Source organism: Danio rerio, chromosome 25 (genome assembly GCF_049306965.1).
Source record: "Danio rerio strain Tuebingen ecotype United States chromosome 25, GRCz12tu, whole genome shotgun sequence".
Classification (NCBI taxonomy): Eukaryota; Metazoa; Chordata; class Actinopteri; order Cypriniformes; family Danionidae; genus Danio; species Danio rerio.
In genome coordinates this window covers 22,213,307-22,232,172 of record NC_133200.1, presented here as the reverse complement: position 1 = coordinate 22,232,172, position 18,866 = coordinate 22,213,307, and the positions used below count along the sequence as shown (strand labels likewise).

Sequence of the window (18,866 nt, the reverse complement as noted above, 5' to 3'; positions counted from 1 at the left end):
AAAATAACCCATAGTTGGGAAGGTCCCATAGTTGGATTATATGTTGGGGTATTTTTAACCCAACTATTTTAACAGTGTAGATAATAAAAATAATAGATAATATAAATAATCATATTTTTGGTGAAAAAACAATCAGGATTGAATTGTCTTTTGCACTTTTCCCCCATAATAATAAAATTATGTCTTGGTTGTTTGCATAGGGTAATTAATTATATTCAATTATTACTTTGAATGTTTGAATGAAAAGAACCTACTGGTATTTCATAATCTGCTTAATGGGGAAAAAAAACAAATCAAAATATTTGTACTTAAATCTCGATCGACTCCTTAAACTTGATTTAAAAATTCTCCCTCAAATCCTAGACTTCCAGCCCGCGCCAGGTTTCACCACACACACCTTCCTTTCTTCTTTCCTTCCTTTTCCTTCTCCCAGAGAGAATCCATCTGAATCCCGCTCTCTGGAATGCGCGCTCCAGCTCCAGCATTCCTGCCTCCTCCTCGACATCACATCCGGGTCACTCGGCAGTCAGCGAGCGTGCAGTCGCGCGTGCTCCTCCATCCATCCGTCCATCCAGTGGCGTTTGTGCTGCTGCAGCTCCGCGCAACATGGACCCTCAGAGCGGCGGCCAGACGCGGACGATCTGACGCGCCTCCGGGACCTGCGATCTACGCCACGCGCCGGGGCAGGGATGAGGTGCAGTCCGGCAGACGCACACTGCTAGGCGAGTCGACGAGCGTCAGCGATGTCAAAGAGTCTGAAGAAGAAGAACCACTGGACGAACAAAGTCCACGAAGCGCTGCTCGGCAGGAACAAGGAGGGCGAGCTGGGGTTCGACTTGAAAGGGGGCGCCGAGAACGGCAATTTCCCGTATTTCGGGGAGGTGAAGCAGGGGAAGGTGGCCATCCAGAGCGGCAAGCTGTCCCAGGACGAGCTGCTGCTGGAGGTCAACGATACGCCGGTGGCAGGGCTCACCATCAGGGATGTGCTGGCCGTCATCAAGCACTGCAAAGACCCGTTCCGACTAAAGTGCGTGAAGCAAGGTGAGGAGAAACATCAGCCGCCGTTTCTTTCTACGTGTGTAATGTGTGAATGTGTGTGTGTGAGAGAGAGACCACCGCTGTCTGGAGCTGCTGTCTGCACATTATTATTATTACAACGGATCCTGTTTACACACAAAGGTGTTTTCAGATCTGGTTTGGTGATCGATTGTGGCCGCAAGCGTTGTATTGTCAGCTGAAGTTACTATAGAGCGGATTGTCATATCGACGTGTCAATGCAAATTGGAGCTTTGTTAGGATTCTGAGGACTGTGGTGTTGTGGTACGGTGAGGGGTGTGGGGTATTTTTCAGCCCGTGTTGGAGATATTTTGGCCCCGCGGGTCTGCCATAGGCGAACTGGGCGAACATTTGAATGCGATTTCATTGATCTCGTAAAATGCACGTTGGATGTGGCAAGCGGTTTGAACATTAGCTCATTAGCAACTATTGTTACCTTACGCTATTTTCAAACATTTTGTAGTCTACGAGAACAAATCGTTAACAAAAGCACGTTTTCAAAAGTTTTTTAAAGCCTCATTCACACTACCAGTGACTTTTTAAATGCCTTTTACCCTGGTTGACAATTGCAGTTGCCACGGTTGTGTAGGCTATATATATGATAACAAGCCAAGTATATAAAAATGATATAAACATTTTAATAGGTATGTGACAAAATTGTTTTGGTTATGTGTAAACCTAATCAATATATACACACATTATTTTATGTCAAAACAAACATATACTTTGGATGTAATAATTCTCGATTAGGGCTGTGCGATATGGGCAAGCAAAAAAAAAAAATCTTGATTTTCTTGAGTAAAATTGCGATTTTGATTTTATTTGCGGTTTTGTTAAAGGGTCACGAAACACCAAAACACATTTTTTGAGCTGTTGACAGTCGTATATGTGTCCCACACTGCTAAAAACACTATTAGGACACCTATATTTCACTAAAAAGTGTAAATTGGTTGTTTTGCGTTATTTCAAGCAAATTTGTACTTCCTGTTTGAAACGAATTTTTGAAGCTGCGTCACGGTCATGACATAATAGCGTGTGTTCCAGCGTGCAGACTGGGCGTCTGTGCCTGAGTGAGTCTTATTACGTCTTACAGTGTGTTGCATTAATGCATGAGTAAGGCTTGGTTCAAACCAATCAGCGCGCTCTATTGTGCAACTTCATTAATATTCATTTGTGTCACCGTGCTTACACCACAAAGACGCCACGTTGTGTTGGCAAAACAAGCGTGAAGTGTTGCTTTTATAGTTTGCTGCCGTTAAGTTTCGTTTTCATTTGTTATTTCACCGGAATAACACACGCGGCTTTCTGACACTACCTGCAAGGGCATCTAAGTTACCGGGACATGCAGAGGTTTTTTTTTCTCTCATTCACAGTGCGGTATCAAACATTGCATGAAAAATACATGCTTAGATCAGTTCCTTGAATCAAATATCTCATTTGTTGCGAGAGGCATGAATGAATTCCCTGAATGAAAGAGCCAAACTGCAGTTAAAGTCCAACATTTAATAATTTGGCAAATAATTCGACTACAGATGTCCATGTAGGTTAAACACCATCACTTTCTCCTGTCTGTGTGGGTGTGTATTTTGACTCTGAAACTCGCGCGTGCACAAATAGACACTCCCACACCATCCCACTTTAGTTCCTCCGACACTCCCCCCGAAACAGAGCTGGACACGCCCACTTTTCTGACTTTTTCCAAAGTAGAGGTGTGAAAACACCCTGCTGAAACGAGGGGGTTTCATGGTCCTTTAAACACTGTTTGTGTTTTACAGTGTAAAACTGTTAACAATTAGATCTTTATCAAAGACCTGTAACATGTTTCTAAAACAGACATAAAGCAAAAAAAATCACCTATTAAAGCTGTAACAAATAGTCTCTAGAACAGACCTATGGCAAAATCAAATAAATAGACTACAATGTGTGTGTGCGTATGTCAGAAGTAGTTGCATGAAGTTTTCTACGGGTCAACAGATTTTTTTGCCATGCATAGATCATAGACCTTTTTGTGATGCTGCTGTGAAGTAGTCCGTTCGCATATCGCGTCTTTTGCTTGCACAAGTTTATTATTTCCAATGGAAACGCACAGCTTGAGTGCATATTGGGAGTGACGCGCTTGTGTATTCCAGGCTCATCGAGTTAACTTTTCAGAATGTTGCACCACGAGTCACGTAACAAGAACTGATCGATCAGCTTCATACTTTGTATGGGATCTAAACACAGAGCACCCAAACACCCATTGCGTTTTTGTTTCTCCATAAATAAAACTTGTAGGGGTGTCAAAATGAATTGTTTCTAAGGTGCATGTGATGCAGATGATTCGGTATCGGTTTAGTAATAATCATTACCGGTTATTATGTACTGACGTCATTTATCTCAAATGCGCTATGTCATTTACAACGCTCCAACTACTTAAAAATGCAGAAACTGCACAATTCACTGCGTGTGTGTTTGCTGGACAGTCTTTTACTGACACTTACAGCAGAAGCCCCTATTTCACTGCAATTGAGAGAATGAAAGCACTCCTTTTCTCTTTCTCTCTCACTGTGGCCCATTTGACCTGCTAACGTGACTTTTCCCCTCCTCTCGACTGTTACAGCGATACTTCTGGATACAAGCATGAGCGTGTGTCTGCAGAGTGATTTTTTTCTCCACCCCATCTATCATGGATTAGCTGTGATTGCCGCTGACACGTTAGAGCCAATCGCAGCCCTTTCAGTTGAGCGTGTGACCAGTCATAGAGGTGTAAGAAAGAACTCGCTAGACAAAGCTCAGAAAGCGAGCGAGACATTTAGATTTGTTTATTTGCTATATATGCTCATGTTGTTCTGTGCATGTTCTTGAGTTTTTAAAAGTACAGTTTATATTTATTTCTGTTTGTATTAAAGGGCAAAATTGTATTACAAATAGTAAATAAATATACTTATACATTTTACAAGAATTGCTGCTGTGAAGAAAATATAGAACTGTGTATGGAAAGCATCATCAATGTACCAGGATGCATCGAGATATCGAATTGAACCGAACCAATGACATGATTATCGTAACTGAACCGTGAGACCAGTGTAGGTTCACACCTCTAAAAACTTGTATCTGAACTGCAGGAATGTTCTGTTAGTTTGTCTTTCTCTGAGAAAACGGTTGATGGTCGCCTATAGCAACAACAAAAGACTAAGGAGCGCAATGCTGAAGGAATGACTCGCTCGCGCTTTCCACATGCTTTTATACGCGATATGTGTCTGACAGGTGTTACACATTACCTGATTCTAATTCAGCCTTCCTGTATCCAAAGTAATCCCACACCACAGATGTAGCCAGGACACAACAAGCCAGTGGCAAACAACTAGCGCAGATGAAAACCAACTATGTTGCCGGCTCATGTCTTGACCATAAAGCTGTGAATGAACACACCAAACAGACAGCTGCTGACAGAAATGAGAGCGTAGCTGCAGCCGTAGAACACGGCCTGTTTGCTCATTCCAAAAAGGGAAACCAGAACATCCAGTGCAAGCAAACAAAAAGTAAACAGCGCTGTTTTTAATACTGTTATCACAGCAATTGTCTTACAATAACTCTTATAATTCATATTGTTTGCAAAAATTTTTTGTGAAATTACCATCGGTTTAATTCGTCTCGTCGAATTGTTTACTTTGTTACGTCAGTTACATTTTTGATTTTGTGCATTTTGTGCTCAATCTAATGTTAACCTGATGAGAGTTGATGTGTGGCGCACACCTGGAAGGTACGAGTCGCCTGCTGCAGCTGCCAGGAAAGTCTCAAGACACACACATACATCACTCAACCTACTCATGTCAGTTGCATTGCTTTACTCCAATTCATTAATTCTCTCACATGGCATCATGGGATAGTAAAGTGTCCATTGAACGTGCACTATAGGGATGCAACGATTTACCGGTTTCACTATTAACCGTGCTTTAATTCATCATGGTTAATTAATCGTAAAGGCTTCTCAGCACCGCGTTTCTGCACAGAACAAAACTGCTGCAACAAAAAGTCATGCCGTGCCAACTGTGCGCTAATTTGTTGTTGAGACTAAGAACCACGCGTACTAGATAAACTATGACTGAGGCTATTATTGACTAAGACAAGCTAGTGCAAGTTCGTTATTTCCAATGGAGGGACGCGCGCATGACGCAGCGTGCTCACGCTTTTCAGGCGCTCCTCGTTGGGATGACGGGGCATTTGTGACCGCAGGAACTACAAACGGCTGAAGTCAAAGTATGAAGCAGTACATAAAATGTACACAGGTTTGTAAACCAATTTTAAGTTACAAATAATGGTGCCGATAAGAGCAATCATGATGTGGTGAATGTTGATCCACTAGCCGAGATCAACCGAGTGATTTCAGAGAGATTGCTGAAAGACTGAGTGGATCAGCTGTTTAATGGCCTGAATCTCGATGCGTTGCATTCACAGCTTGTTCAGTGCAAATGTCCGTTAAATGTTAAACACTAAACTAGGGATGCTCAAAATAATCTATTAACCGTTAACCGAAAGGCTGCGTTTGTGACCGATTAATGCTATCAGTTAAACGATTAAAATTATTATTTTATATATTTTTAGTTTGACTGCATAAGGGGCCGATTAAATGTGCCTTTGCGTTAAGAGGGGCATCTTTTGCACGCCGCTCATCCCAGAGCAGCAGTTTGTGTTGTCAAGACAACTACAGAGAACTTTTAAAGAGTTTGGTTTCCGCTCTACATTCATTCTTCCATGGCGGGGACCAAAATGCATCCCGCCACGGCTACATTACCCTTTCAAAACATTCAGTTATTGTTGTTGTTTTTAATAGCGGATTATAAACGCATCAAAACGTATTAAAAGGTAAGTGGATTATAACAGCGCAAACTTTTCTGTAACCGTATAGTGCTGTGCGCTATCTGTTTAATCCTTTGGGGTTACGTGCTGACACCTGACAGGTTCGCAATGCGTGAGGCCAGCAAACACGCAGAAGCTTTCAGTTAAGATGAACACAGTTTCTTTATAGATAAAGTATGACTCTGCATATAATCACTCTATCTTGCTGGAGTTTTTAGCCGTTTCGCTTTACTTCAGGGGAATCAGGACGCATTAATCCGCTCTGAAGGTCTAATCGCTGTTTTAAGTTATCCAGAGCTGTATGAATGTACAAATCTTGAATATCACAATATTATTAAATATTACAATTGTAACAACATAGACAGCAACACTTTTGCACAATCGATACCCAGCTGATTCAGTCGTTTCATAAGAGGACTGCGCTTCTTCTCTTCTTTTTTCCTTGTCAACATAAAGGCAGTGAGGTGCGCCTCGCGTTTTTGGAATGAAAAAAGCACATTAGCTGTAGTCGGCCACTTGTTTAACTGCAAGACATACTTAACTTGCGGGACGATAACGTATAACCCGTGCCTACAGACACATTTGCCAAAGAAGCAAAATAGAAGAAGAATATTGCTGTTTAAAACAGACGTGTTGATACCAAAAAAAGCGTTGATGTTGACCTGAACCTGCTTCATAAACGCAACAAATAGGCTTTACCTTTTATTTTACAGCTTATAAAGCATGTATGCACATTAATGCAATATCATATTTAAACAACACAACTGTTTACAAAAACTCAACATATGTGCACGTTGTTGTTGTCTTTTCATCACGCAGCGCGCACACTTGAACCGTGAGGGAGAGAGAGGAAACCATATCAGGACATACTCTTTAAAATAATGATTTCTATTAAAAATGTAAAAAGGTTTTGTGATTATAATAATAACAGCGGGGCATTAAATAAATGCATATTTTCCGTGGAGCGAGCGATTTGAGGAAGTCAGCTATTTTATTTGACGGAAGAAAAAAACATATGATTGGAAAAAAGCAGCCTATGCCGGTTATTAAAAATAATCAATCAGTGTTTTAGATTTGTAATATAAATAAATTTTTTAAGTGGAAAATAATTTAGGGCAATCCTATTTATTTTATTCATTTTATTTAGTTTATTCTGTTCCTCTGTGCTAAACACTGCAGGTGCGTGAAAATGCTTTGTTGTTGTGTTCTGTTATTAATATGCTAGCATATAAAAATAAATCAGTATTTTAAAAAGCAATATTTAATTTGTCGGACACAAAATAGTCTCGTCAATTTGTTTAATATAAAATTAATAGTAATCTGACCAGTTAACCGTTAATAACCGATTAATGAGCGGCGGTTGTCGGTTAGCAAAATAAACCGAAATTAGCATATTTTTAGCACAAAAAGATAAATGGACTATTATTTGTTTTTTTTATAATATTTTACTGTATTAATTAGTTACTTAACAGCAATAAATAACACTGTAAAATATCAGTTTTCATCTTATTTTCTAAACTAGTGGGGTTTAAAATTATTGAATGCATCATAATCGTGATAACTGTGAAACCGTGATTATTTTTTGGACTATAATCGTACAACCAAAATCTATAATCGTTGCATCCCTAGTGCACTACAGAATCATGTTGGAATTAGTAGATCATCCGGGTGCTTTTCTCCTTCTGTTTTTTGCATACTAAGAATTCGGACATACTACCTGGCTCACGTATAGTAGCGAATGTTTCTATTATCAATAATATTTTTAAAAAGTTTGGATTTGCTTTAAATGGCATTAATTTTTAATTTGCAAAAAGTGCTGCATTTCATCACAATTTTTGGTTTCTAGAATGATATTGGCACAGACTAGTCTATTTTTAAGTCTTTTTATTTTATTTTTTACTATAAATAAAAATGCCTGCAATGTTCTAGAAATTAGTGTTTTCAAAAGAATCAACTTGGGTACCAGTTAGTGCTGAAATTTTAAAAGCGTCCATTTCTCGCTAACATTTGAGCCGCGTCTATCAGCTGATCTGTCTGTGAGGTGACATACGAGCGATTTGCTGATGGATTGACTGATTGATGCAGCTTTGAAATTCTCCAGTGGTAATGGGAAATAGAAGTTTTTACCATTTTAGATTACTGCTGTCAATACTTTTTGACAACCCTAGGAAGGTTAGTTTTATTATGAAATCAGTCTAGTAGTGTTAAAGTCCTCGTGAACTTGAAGTTCCTGCTTCACTTGAATAAATATTAGAGTTAATATTAATAGTGAGGGTTGGCTTTCTTTTTTGTATAATTTCCTACTATAGTAGCATAATAGCAGTAAGAGGGGCTTGGTTAAAAAATATTGTAGCTACTGTCAAACTAGCACAAACAGAGAAGGACCGCCATTCCAAACGCAGAAACAACAGGTCAGAATTTAATCGAAGGTTTCCAAAACAAGCATTTTTTTCAGCAGATGAAATTGCACAAATGAATTGTTCACCTAAAGAAGAACAATGTGTGCCAACAAAATAAACATAATACATTTTGATTTCCTGTTGACTTTAAGCAATGAATGCTAATGTGGCCTGCCATACTGTGGTATCTCTTCAAAACAAAGGCACTGGGTGTTGAAAAGAACACTGGATGCGCGCATGTGTTGTTATCTCTCACACAGATGTTGACGTTCAGTGATGATTGGCATTTAAAGACGTTCAGCTGTGTGTCTTCAGGTCGGAAATGATGAGTTTTTAAAAATGCTTCTAGTAGATTATCCGTGTTTTCCGCTGTTGTTTGAAGCAAACTTCAGCCTCAGGCCTGCGCTCTGGAAAACATCCCCAGATCCCCTGTGAAAGCAAAAAATATCTTGATGCAAGCAATGGTTGTGTCGAGGGAGATCCAGATCTGTGGACTGACGTACAGTAAATATTGACTGGCTGTTGAAGATCAGCATGGGGAGCATGTTGTTTATGGTGTACTTATAATAGAGAGGTTGGTGGAATGGATTCATTTTAATAATTGAAATATGGTAGAGCTTAGAGATATAATGAAAACAGAGTCATGATAGCTGCTTGTTGATTATGTGGGCACCTGTTTAAAAATTTGTAATATACATTGAAAATATTAATCTTTGGTTTTGAGTCTGGGTATTTGTGATTTATTTGTGTGTCTTGTTTTGACTATACTAAAATGTTCTCGATGTTTTGTGTAATACTTTATAAGCAAAACAGCAATGATTGGATGTAAAAAAAGTAAAGACTGAAATTGAAAAAATAAAAATCCTACCCGAGTAGTATAACATTAAACAAAATAACATTTGCAAAAAAGTTTAAAATTGTTTTAAAAAAAAATCTGGGAAAATATTTTTCTAACTTTTTTCAAGTATTTGTCAAAAGCCAATAGATCTAGATTCCCTTATTGCAGTTAAAGCTAGTTATTACTGGTTTTGAGGTAAAACATTACAGAACAAAATATATTCTTATTAATTTGTCAGTCTACTAGAACAAATGTTAATATTATTGAACTGTTTAATATTATTAAAGTTGCTCCTACATATATACACCTAATGAGGGATGTAACAAAACATTTGGAACAGGGGAAAATCTGATTCTCCCTAAAAAGAAAGAAGCCAAATTCTATAAAATCTCATCTCTCATAGATTATTTTAAGGACAAATCCTACAGGAAATAGATGAATTAAAAAAAATTAGACTTATTTAGATTGAAATTGGAGGTCAGTATTTTTTAATTTATTTTTTCTTTATTTTTATTTACTTATTGTATTTATCTTTTATATTTTTTTATTGTCAAGTGTTGTGTAATTGTTTGTAGGACCAAATTTGTGAGTCAAAGAATATGTTTACATGAACACTAATAATCTGATTTTAATATGATTAGGACAATAATCTGATTAAGAGTCTGCCATGTAAACAGTGATTTTTGATTACCTTAATCTGACTAATCGACTAATCCGTCATAATCTAAATAAACAGAAATGGAATTAAGACGTAGAGTATGTTGATTTCAATCCCATTATTGAAGTGCAGCACAGACATACAGTGTAAACCTTAATCAAACTATTACCATCTTGAAGGATTTTCACCGCATTTTGCAACAGGATAGTCTATACACACGCGGCAGTTTGACACCATTATCTGCACCTACCGAGTCAGTGAAGGACCACAGACACCTTCATTGTGAAATGCTGAGGTAATTTTTTCCCGTATGGCGTACGGTATCAAATTGTTTTAAAACAGCACTCTTCCAGCAGTTCACATCAATATCTCGTTTGTCAAGGGGGCATGCATGAAATGTTCCTGAATTAAAGTGAAAGTGTCAAACTGCAGGTAAAGTCAACATATTAAAAATGAAACATCTGACATTACATGACACTCCGGAGCAAATGTGAAAAGTGCTATATTATGTAAAACAGGATTACGAAAGGAACATTAAAAAAAGCAACTCATGTAAACGCCTAAATCATTTTACTGTCTTTTTTAGATTAAGGCAAATTATTTGATTAGTGTTGTTCAGGTATAACATAGTCATTGTCTTTAAATGTTTTTAAAAACAATAAAAAACATTAATAAAAAACAGTTTAAATATTAATAAAATATTATAGTCCATAAAACAAAACACTTTAAATATTAGTATTAATAAATATAAAATTGCATAAACAAAAAATAAATAAAAAATAAAATAACCAAGATTTTAATAGTATTAACTATTATAAAAAAATAAAAATAAAAAAAAAAACACACTTGTACACTGGTCTAGGCATGGGACAATAACCGTTTTCAAGGTATACCGCAGTTTGGACAAGTCAAGGTTTTAAAACCGCCAACATTTTCTGTAATACTGTTATGTGTAAGATTTTTTGTTTACATTTTTTTTTTTTTTTTTTTTTAGAACAACGGTATCTCCAGCAAAAAAAGATATCCAAAGATGCCATTTTAAATTGTGAAGAAATTTGTTTTTTTAAACTAATGAAGACAGCAGAAGTGAATGATGCATTTCCATTATTTAGCTTGACTAGTTTACTGCTCCAAAATATTTTAAATCTTTCACAAAATAAAATGTATTGTGTTCAAAGGGGAAAACAGTTTTTTTTTTTTACCCAGACATTTAAAAAGAAATAATTTTGGAGCAGTAATCACAATACTGTGAAACCATCATATTTTTATTTAAGATTATCATAGCATCAGAATCTTATAATGCCCATTCCTACACTGGTCTAGACAATTTTCACTCAGATAGAGTTTTTAAATTGCTTGAATTATCATAAAGAAAGGATTCTGTTATTTGATTTCTGTAATTATGCGAATGTTGATTTATGGCAGCTGTAAAAACGATGTAGTAGACACTAGGCACGGGACGATAATTGGTTTAAGGTTTTCTGTGGTTTGAAAAAAAGGTTTTAAAACCGCCAGAATTTTCTATTATACCGTTTATATGGTATATGTACAGTTTTTTTTTTTTTGTTTGTTTAACGGTATAATTTTAATAAATTTGTTTAGTTTTTAAGGGCAACAGTATCTCCAGCAAAAAAGTATACCTTCAACAGAAAAAGCTACTGGTCTCGTCCAAAATATTTTAAATATTTCTTAAATTTAAATATATTGTGTTCATTAGTGTAAAAGTTTGTATTTTACCAAAACATTTTAAAAGAATTTTTTTTAAAGTAGTAATCACAATACCGAAAATCTTGATATTTTTTATCCAAGGTTATCATACTGTCACAATCTTATACCGTTTACACTGAAAATATCCAAATTTGGGTTTTGATTTAATATATATATATATATATATATATATATATATATATATATATATATATATATATATATATATATATATATATAAGTCAAATATATATTTAAATAAAAATTTTTAAGCACTAAATTTGAGCACTAAAATTAAAGTCTGTAAAGAATTAAAAAATATTTTAAATTAAATCAAAGTAGTAGGATAATTAAACCCTTTTAATCAGACAAATAAATAATTCAATATAAGTAAAATAAGAACAGATTTTATACTTGTTTACCCAAGAAAATAAAGTGTTTAAATGTAATATTTGTTTTTTAAAAATTAGTCCCAAATCCAATTGACTTTCAATAAAGCAGAAATCTCTCAAATTTGATAAAAAAATTTCATTTGCACTTAATATATGAATGCAGTGCTCTGACGTGAGATTAAGTTTCTTTAATTTTGCTGAAGTAAAATAATAATTTAACACAATAAAAACACTAATAGTTCATGCCTGCCTGCTGATATGTCGTGGGATTGGATTTATTTTAGTCTCGGTCTCATCCTGCTTTGAAGTAATGTACGAGATGTTGGTTTGGTTTGTATTGGTGTGTGTCCAGGATTCACTTTTGTGGTTTGGTTCTTACTGGGACTTTGATGCCCAGCTTGTCATAATGACCCAATTCTGACAGTTATATAAATATCAAGCTAAGTAGTCAACTAGGCTGCCTTTATACAATCACATTTACACACACAGCCACGTTTCACTCGTAAGAAAGAGCCGTCTTAATTTAGAATTCAGTCTTCTTTCATGTTTTCATTTAATCTTCCAGGGCAGATTTGTGGTTTCGTGCTTTCATAATCCCGTAATTCATTGAATGACCTTCGCCTTTTGAAATATCCACAAAATAGTCTTATTATTTTTCACTTGTGAAGTGCAGTGATAGGGTTTATACTACAGCTTGATTCTGATTGGCTGGTGGACATTCTAAAGTGCAATTATTTTCAGGTAAACACAGAGATAAAGTAGTTCCTGGCAGGTTTTGGCTGCATTAGGGCTCATTCACGGCGAATGCATCTTTGCTTCTAAAAATGCTTGATGCGGCGCTCAGGAATAGGCTTAATAAAATTGACACAATATTATGAACGTGATGTAATAACGACAATCATAGACCCATTCGAAATAGGAAAACAACATGTTATATAAAGCACCTGAATATACATCATATACCTCAGGATGTTCTGGACACAGCCACAATGAGCGTCTCCTCCGCCATGATGTAACGATAATTAAAACAGTTGCCATGTCAACTTTCTACATAAATAGAAGCTTGTAACTGTTGCCCCGCCTCCGAGCTCTTCTAATTGGTCAAATGCTTTTGGACCTGACAGGGATGAGCTATGCAGTGTGTGAAAGTTAAAGATCTTGTGAAAGTTTAGATATGGCATCTAAAAAATGCAGTGCTCACGTGCGCAGCATTTCAAAAGACGCAAGCGTAACCATTACCCATCCATTAAGAACCTGTTAACGTAGAAAACCATAGAAAAGTAGCACATTGGAGAGGAAAAACGCATTGTTTTTGAACGACCCCTTAGAGTTCCATATCATAATGATTACACGGCCTATAACTGTCAAAACTCAATTAAAATCAAAACGGAAGTTTCAGATAAATTGTGTAAGAAGCTAGGGCTATGTCAAAAATCCGAGTAGGTACAACATTTGTATTTAGATATACTACACAAACAATAGAAAAGTATGTTCTATGTAGTATGAATGTGAGGAATATGACATACATAGTTCAGACATGCTACATCCGCCTCTTGTCATTTTTACTTCACCTATACTACCTGACAAAAGTCCTGTCGCCTATCCAAGTCCAGGAATAACAAAAAATAACTTGACGTCTTGATCATTTGGTATCAGAAGTGGCTTATATGAAACGAAAAGCGCTATCCTGCTGAAGAACTTGCCCTCTCCTGTGGTTTGTAATGTATTAGGCAGCACAAATTGATAACTCAAGCTGTTGATGTTGCCAATTGCCATCCCCTCTGCAGATCTCTCGCACACCCATACATACTGAGTGTAACCCCAAACCATGATTTTTCCCTCACCAAACTTGACTGATTTCTGTGAGAATCTTGAGTCCATGCTGGTTCCAATAGGTCTTCTGCAGTATTTGTGATGATTGGGATGCAGTTCAACAGATGATTCATCTGAAAATCTACTTTCTGTCCTTTTTCCAAATGATCATTGTTGCTCTTACATTTGTGAAAAATTTTTTTTAGCCTGAAGTCATCCAATCTATATTTTTGGGGTAGAAATATATGCAAATTAGAGCATATTTAATGAAGTATTACTATATTTTCCCATTTAAACAATGTCTGAGGAGTAATATAATGCAAAATATGTGAGATCCCACTGTAATTAATCAACTGGGGAAGCATGGTGATAAATATTAGTTCATTTGTTTTTAAAACGAATATGAGCAGACTTCTGCAGCCTTGAGGGTTTGACTTCTTTGGCTTTGAAGTGTAATTTCTCCGTGACAGTCATTATTCTGTCATAATAGTATGCGTTTTCCTCCGAGATGCTAGATAGATTCGCATTTAGTCGTCGTAAAAGAAGTCATTTTCTTTCATCTGTGGTTTTCAATATTTCATCATCATCGTCATCATCATCTTCTTCCATCTCTTATGATCTCCCTTTCCTTTACATCTATGAAGAAGTGCAGCGCTTCTTAAGCTGGCAAACTGCATAATTATTATCGTGTATTTAGAGTAAACCTACAGTGAGATACAGAGAGTATCTGTACGTGAGAAAAGCAAACTGTTTCTGTGATGAAAATAGAGCATTTCTCATGATGGATAAAAACATATTGTACATCACAGTAATGCATTGCTTATTTATAAAAGCATTTATTATGAATGCTTGTTGTTGTTGTAACTAATATCAAGTTAACTCAAGTATAGTGGATGTCAGACAACTGTAATGTATTTTGTTTCTGCATTTATTTGTTAATAATGTTAATAATAAGTTAAAAGAGGGTTTAAGTTTATGTCAGTTAATGCATTTATGCAAATGTATTATATTTAGTCAGGTCCATTAATATTGGGACATCGACACAATGCTAATATTTTTTGCTCTACACACTAACACAGTGGGTTTGGAATAAAATGAACAAGATGTGCTTTAACTGCAGACTGTCAGCTTTAATTGCCAAGTCAATCCCCTAACCTGAATCTGATTGAGAATGCATTTCACTTGCTGGTGTAAGTGTTGGTGTATAGAGTCAAAAATGTTGGAATTGTGTCCATGTGCCAATATTTTTAGACCTGACTTTATATTATATACTTAATTCAAATTTGTGTTTATTCTCAATATTATTAAATTATATATTTTTCTCAACACAATGACTTTATTCTCAAAATCGAATCAGTTTATTCTCAAAACATGATGACTTTATTGTTGAGAAATTTAAATGAATTTATTCAAAACATTTTATTTGTTTTGAAATCTATCATAAATCATTTAATCTTTACCAATTTTCATACAATCAACCAGTTTCAAGGAAAACTCCCACCTGCCTCTAGTCAAGTGTATAGATCTATGTTCTATAAACAAATTTTTTTTTTAAGAATTTGATAATATTAATACAAACTTGTCTACATCAGTATTAGGGATGCAACGATTAACCGATTTCACTATTAACCGTGTTTTAATTCTTCACGGTTAATTAATCGTAAAGGCTTCTCAACACCATGTTTATGCACAGAACAAAACTACTGCAACTAAACAAAGTTATGCCAACTGTGTGCTAGTTTAACATTGCAAGCTTGTACATTAAGGCTAATACACATGCACACTGCATAAAGGCTAATTTTAACAATGGCTGAGGATAATAACTAAGGGTGGATCACATATCCCGTCTTTTGTACGCGCAAGTTTGTTATTTTCAATGGAGGCGAACAGCTTGTGTGTGCATATTAGCAGCAATGTGGAATGTGAATTACTAAACTAATAGTGATGTCCCGATCAGGTTTTGAGTCATTTGATTTTGAGTATCTACAAACACTGAAACCTGTTCCAATACTTGTATAATACACAGAATAAATAAGCGAAGAGAAAGATCTTGGACGTTCCTTATTTTTTATTTAATTCACCTTGTTTTAACATTCAACGACTCTTTGAACAAACAGAGCACTTCTGTGTGGTAGCTTGAACAATCACGTGATAAATAACATAAATTATTCACTTTAGGACTTTAGTGCAACAGTAAATATAAAAAAGTCTAATATAAAAACAAACAGCAGCTCAGCTTAAAATACTCAGCAGGCAATCCCAAGTTTACATCTCACAGTTTGCTATGGCATTGTTGTCGTCATCTACTTTATAATACCTCCAGATGGCAGACATACTCAAGCTTCAGGCTGCTTCCATGTTCTACTTTGCCGGCATTTAGCTAATAGCGTCTCTGTAACACAGTGATGTCATGCCGTACACGTTGCTGCTTCTGTGTGAAGTCAAGATAGAGGTCTAATTCTGTGCCACTGCGTAACTATAGATGTGTTAAAAAATATTGGGAATATATATTTATATATATATATATATATATATATATGTATATATATATTTAAGTCCTGATCAGGAGGTAACGTCCAATTCCGATCGAATGTAAAGCAGTATGATCGGCCCGATTTCCTATCACATGATCTGATCTGGACATCCCTATAAACTAGTAGTGTTTTGAAATAATAATCTTGAAACCGTTATTATTCCTTAGCAGGGCTTGACATGAACTTTTTTGATCACCAGCCACTGTGGCTAGTAGATTTCCAACATTACTACCCACTTACCATTTTCACTAGCCGCAATTTTGTTGTTTGGAAAATATATTTTGTATTAATAAATGTGACTTTGACATGCTAAAATGACTTGATTTAGATGTTGTGTTGTCCACATGCCTCCTTATTTATTTCACTGTTTGTGTGTGTTGGGTGTGAGCTAGCTCACTATGCATGAGCAAATGTGTTGTCATTGCAATTGGTTTTTATTTCACATGACTTTTTTAGGGCTCAAAATTAAGGTTTTACCAAATTTATCTCTGACCAGAAATAGTTATTTCTTAGCCACACATTTTTAATGTGTCAAAACAAGCAAATATATAGCTGTATACATAACCTTTTTATTCAACAAAACTTTCCTTTTTTTAAAAAATTGACATTTTAAAAGACCTATTGTCATGTATCTAAAATATGCACAGTAATCTGTCCTGGCTAAAGGTCCCAGATCAGCAGTTATTATTCATAAATGGGGAGCTAATCTCATATTAAAGCAATGTTATTGTAAAGGATGATAATTAAACTGTATTAACAAAATAACTGTAAGCAAAAGAAAGCAGGTAAAACATACGACGAATGATAATGAAAGGATGATCACGTGCCTGAGAATAATTAAAATGAAAGCAGTGACTGCTACACACAATTGTTTCGCACAAGTAAACAGGAGCGCGCGCACATTACCTTTGAGCGCGAGCAATCATCAACTCATAGGGTATTCACCTGCTTTTGCTCGCGCGAACAGTCGTCATCGTGCTGCTTCTTGATTCTGAGATCACATTTGCATGCATATTAGGCCATCCATATTGTTGAACCCTGTTTTAATAAAATTACAATGTAAAAATTATTTCCAACCTGTCAAAGTGGCTAGTGGGAGCAGCTGTCTCAAATCTGAAATTTACCCGCATTTGGCGGGTTGGCGGGTGTTAGTGTAAAGCCATGTTGCTTAGACTATAATCGTACGACCAAAATCTATAATCGTTGCATCTCTACTTCGTATATATGGTCCACCTCTCCCCCAAGAAATCATAGTATTATTAACGCATACATGTATACTTTAAAAAGTGAAAGACATGTATAAGGCTCTATTTTAACAATCTAGGCGCAAAGTCTAAATCGCAGACCGCAAAAGCATTAAGGGTCCGAATCCACTTTTGCTATTTTAAGGACAGAAAAATACACTCTAACAGGGTTGTGCTTATTCTGGTGCTTTGGGTTTCTTTTGAGAATAAACCAATCAGAGTGTCATCTCCCATTCCTTTTATTAGTCAGTTGTGTTGCGCCATAGTGCATTTGCTATTTACATGGCGGACTTTGTAAGTGGAAGAACTGAACGCTTCACTAGCGAGAAAACTGTTAAACAGAGCATCTGAAGTGCGAGTATAAAAAATGAGCCTCCTCCAATCGGCCTTTACTTTCACTTTCTCTTTTTTGTGGATGAAGAAACGGTGTTGTACACTTCAGTAAAGGCATCTATAAGCCTAAATAATTTCGTTTGTTAGCACAAAGATTTGTTTCAAAACCATTTCTAAAAATAATAATAATTGGTCTTATCATTTATTATATTTGAATACTCAGATGAAGCATGTTGGGATTTGATGCGAGGCAATTAATGCAGTTTGTCGTATTTGCAAATATGTGTAGTTGCAAATATATAGGGAGCTATGTCTGTAATCCATTTTAAAGCTTTTAAACTGTCAACATTGTAGGGAAAAGAGCAGCATGAACATTCTACCAAGCATCTCCTTTTGTTTTTCTACAGAAGAAGGTTAATATCAAGCATGAGGATGAGTAAACATTATATAGTTTTCCTGTTATTGTCATCCATGACTTTAATACACAGAGCTGTTTTGATATATCTGCCATTTGTTCTTCTCTTCGTAATATTAACGCTCCATATTTATTAGATGCAGATTGTCTCTTGGCTGGTTGCAAATCTGGTAACAATTCCCTAAGAGAGCTGTGAATGCATTTTAGCTTCTTCACATTATGCAATGTAACTCTCCAGCTATTTAAACAATTTTGCCTGGACCTTTTCTCTGATTAATCGATTTCTGATTAATTATGAAAACAGATAATGTGGTGTTAAGTATGGATGCTTGTTTCTGACCTGACATTAAGTAAAGGGAAGTGTGACGTTGTAGGTTAAAATTCGAGCTGTTTTTATTGCACTTTATGAACTTGTGTGTTAGGGCTTGGCAATTAATCGAAAAGTAATCGAAATTGACATTCAGAACCTATAACCAAAATTTTCCAGAACAATTTTTAAAATGAATTTCCTACTGCATGTGGTGTCACGTGACCCCGCTGTGTTCATTTGTTATTTAAGGTTGATTTACTTCTGCGTCGAGCACACCCATCTGGCCGAGCCTTTGTGGGGTCCAGGTGCAGTTGCAGTCTCGTCAGTAG

General features: G+C 36.0%; 1 protein-coding gene across 22 annotated transcripts in view; it reads left to right on the top strand.

The window, feature by feature from the left end:
- The first annotated feature begins 512 nt into the window (after window positions 1-512).
- The window catches only part of magi2b (membrane associated guanylate kinase, WW and PDZ domain containing 2b), a 235,921-nt gene continuing 217,567 nt past the window's right edge, over window positions 513-18,866 (top strand). For all 22 annotated transcript variants that reach the window (XR_012400395.1, XR_012400394.1, XM_073943139.1 and 19 more), the window contains exon 1: window positions 513-1,041. Coding sequence is in view for 20 of the 22 variants with exons in the window: in XM_073943139.1 (XP_073799240.1) it covers window positions 744-1,041 (298 nt within the window). In the remaining 2 variants the exon portion in view is untranslated. The remainder of the gene's footprint in view (window positions 1,042-18,866) is intronic.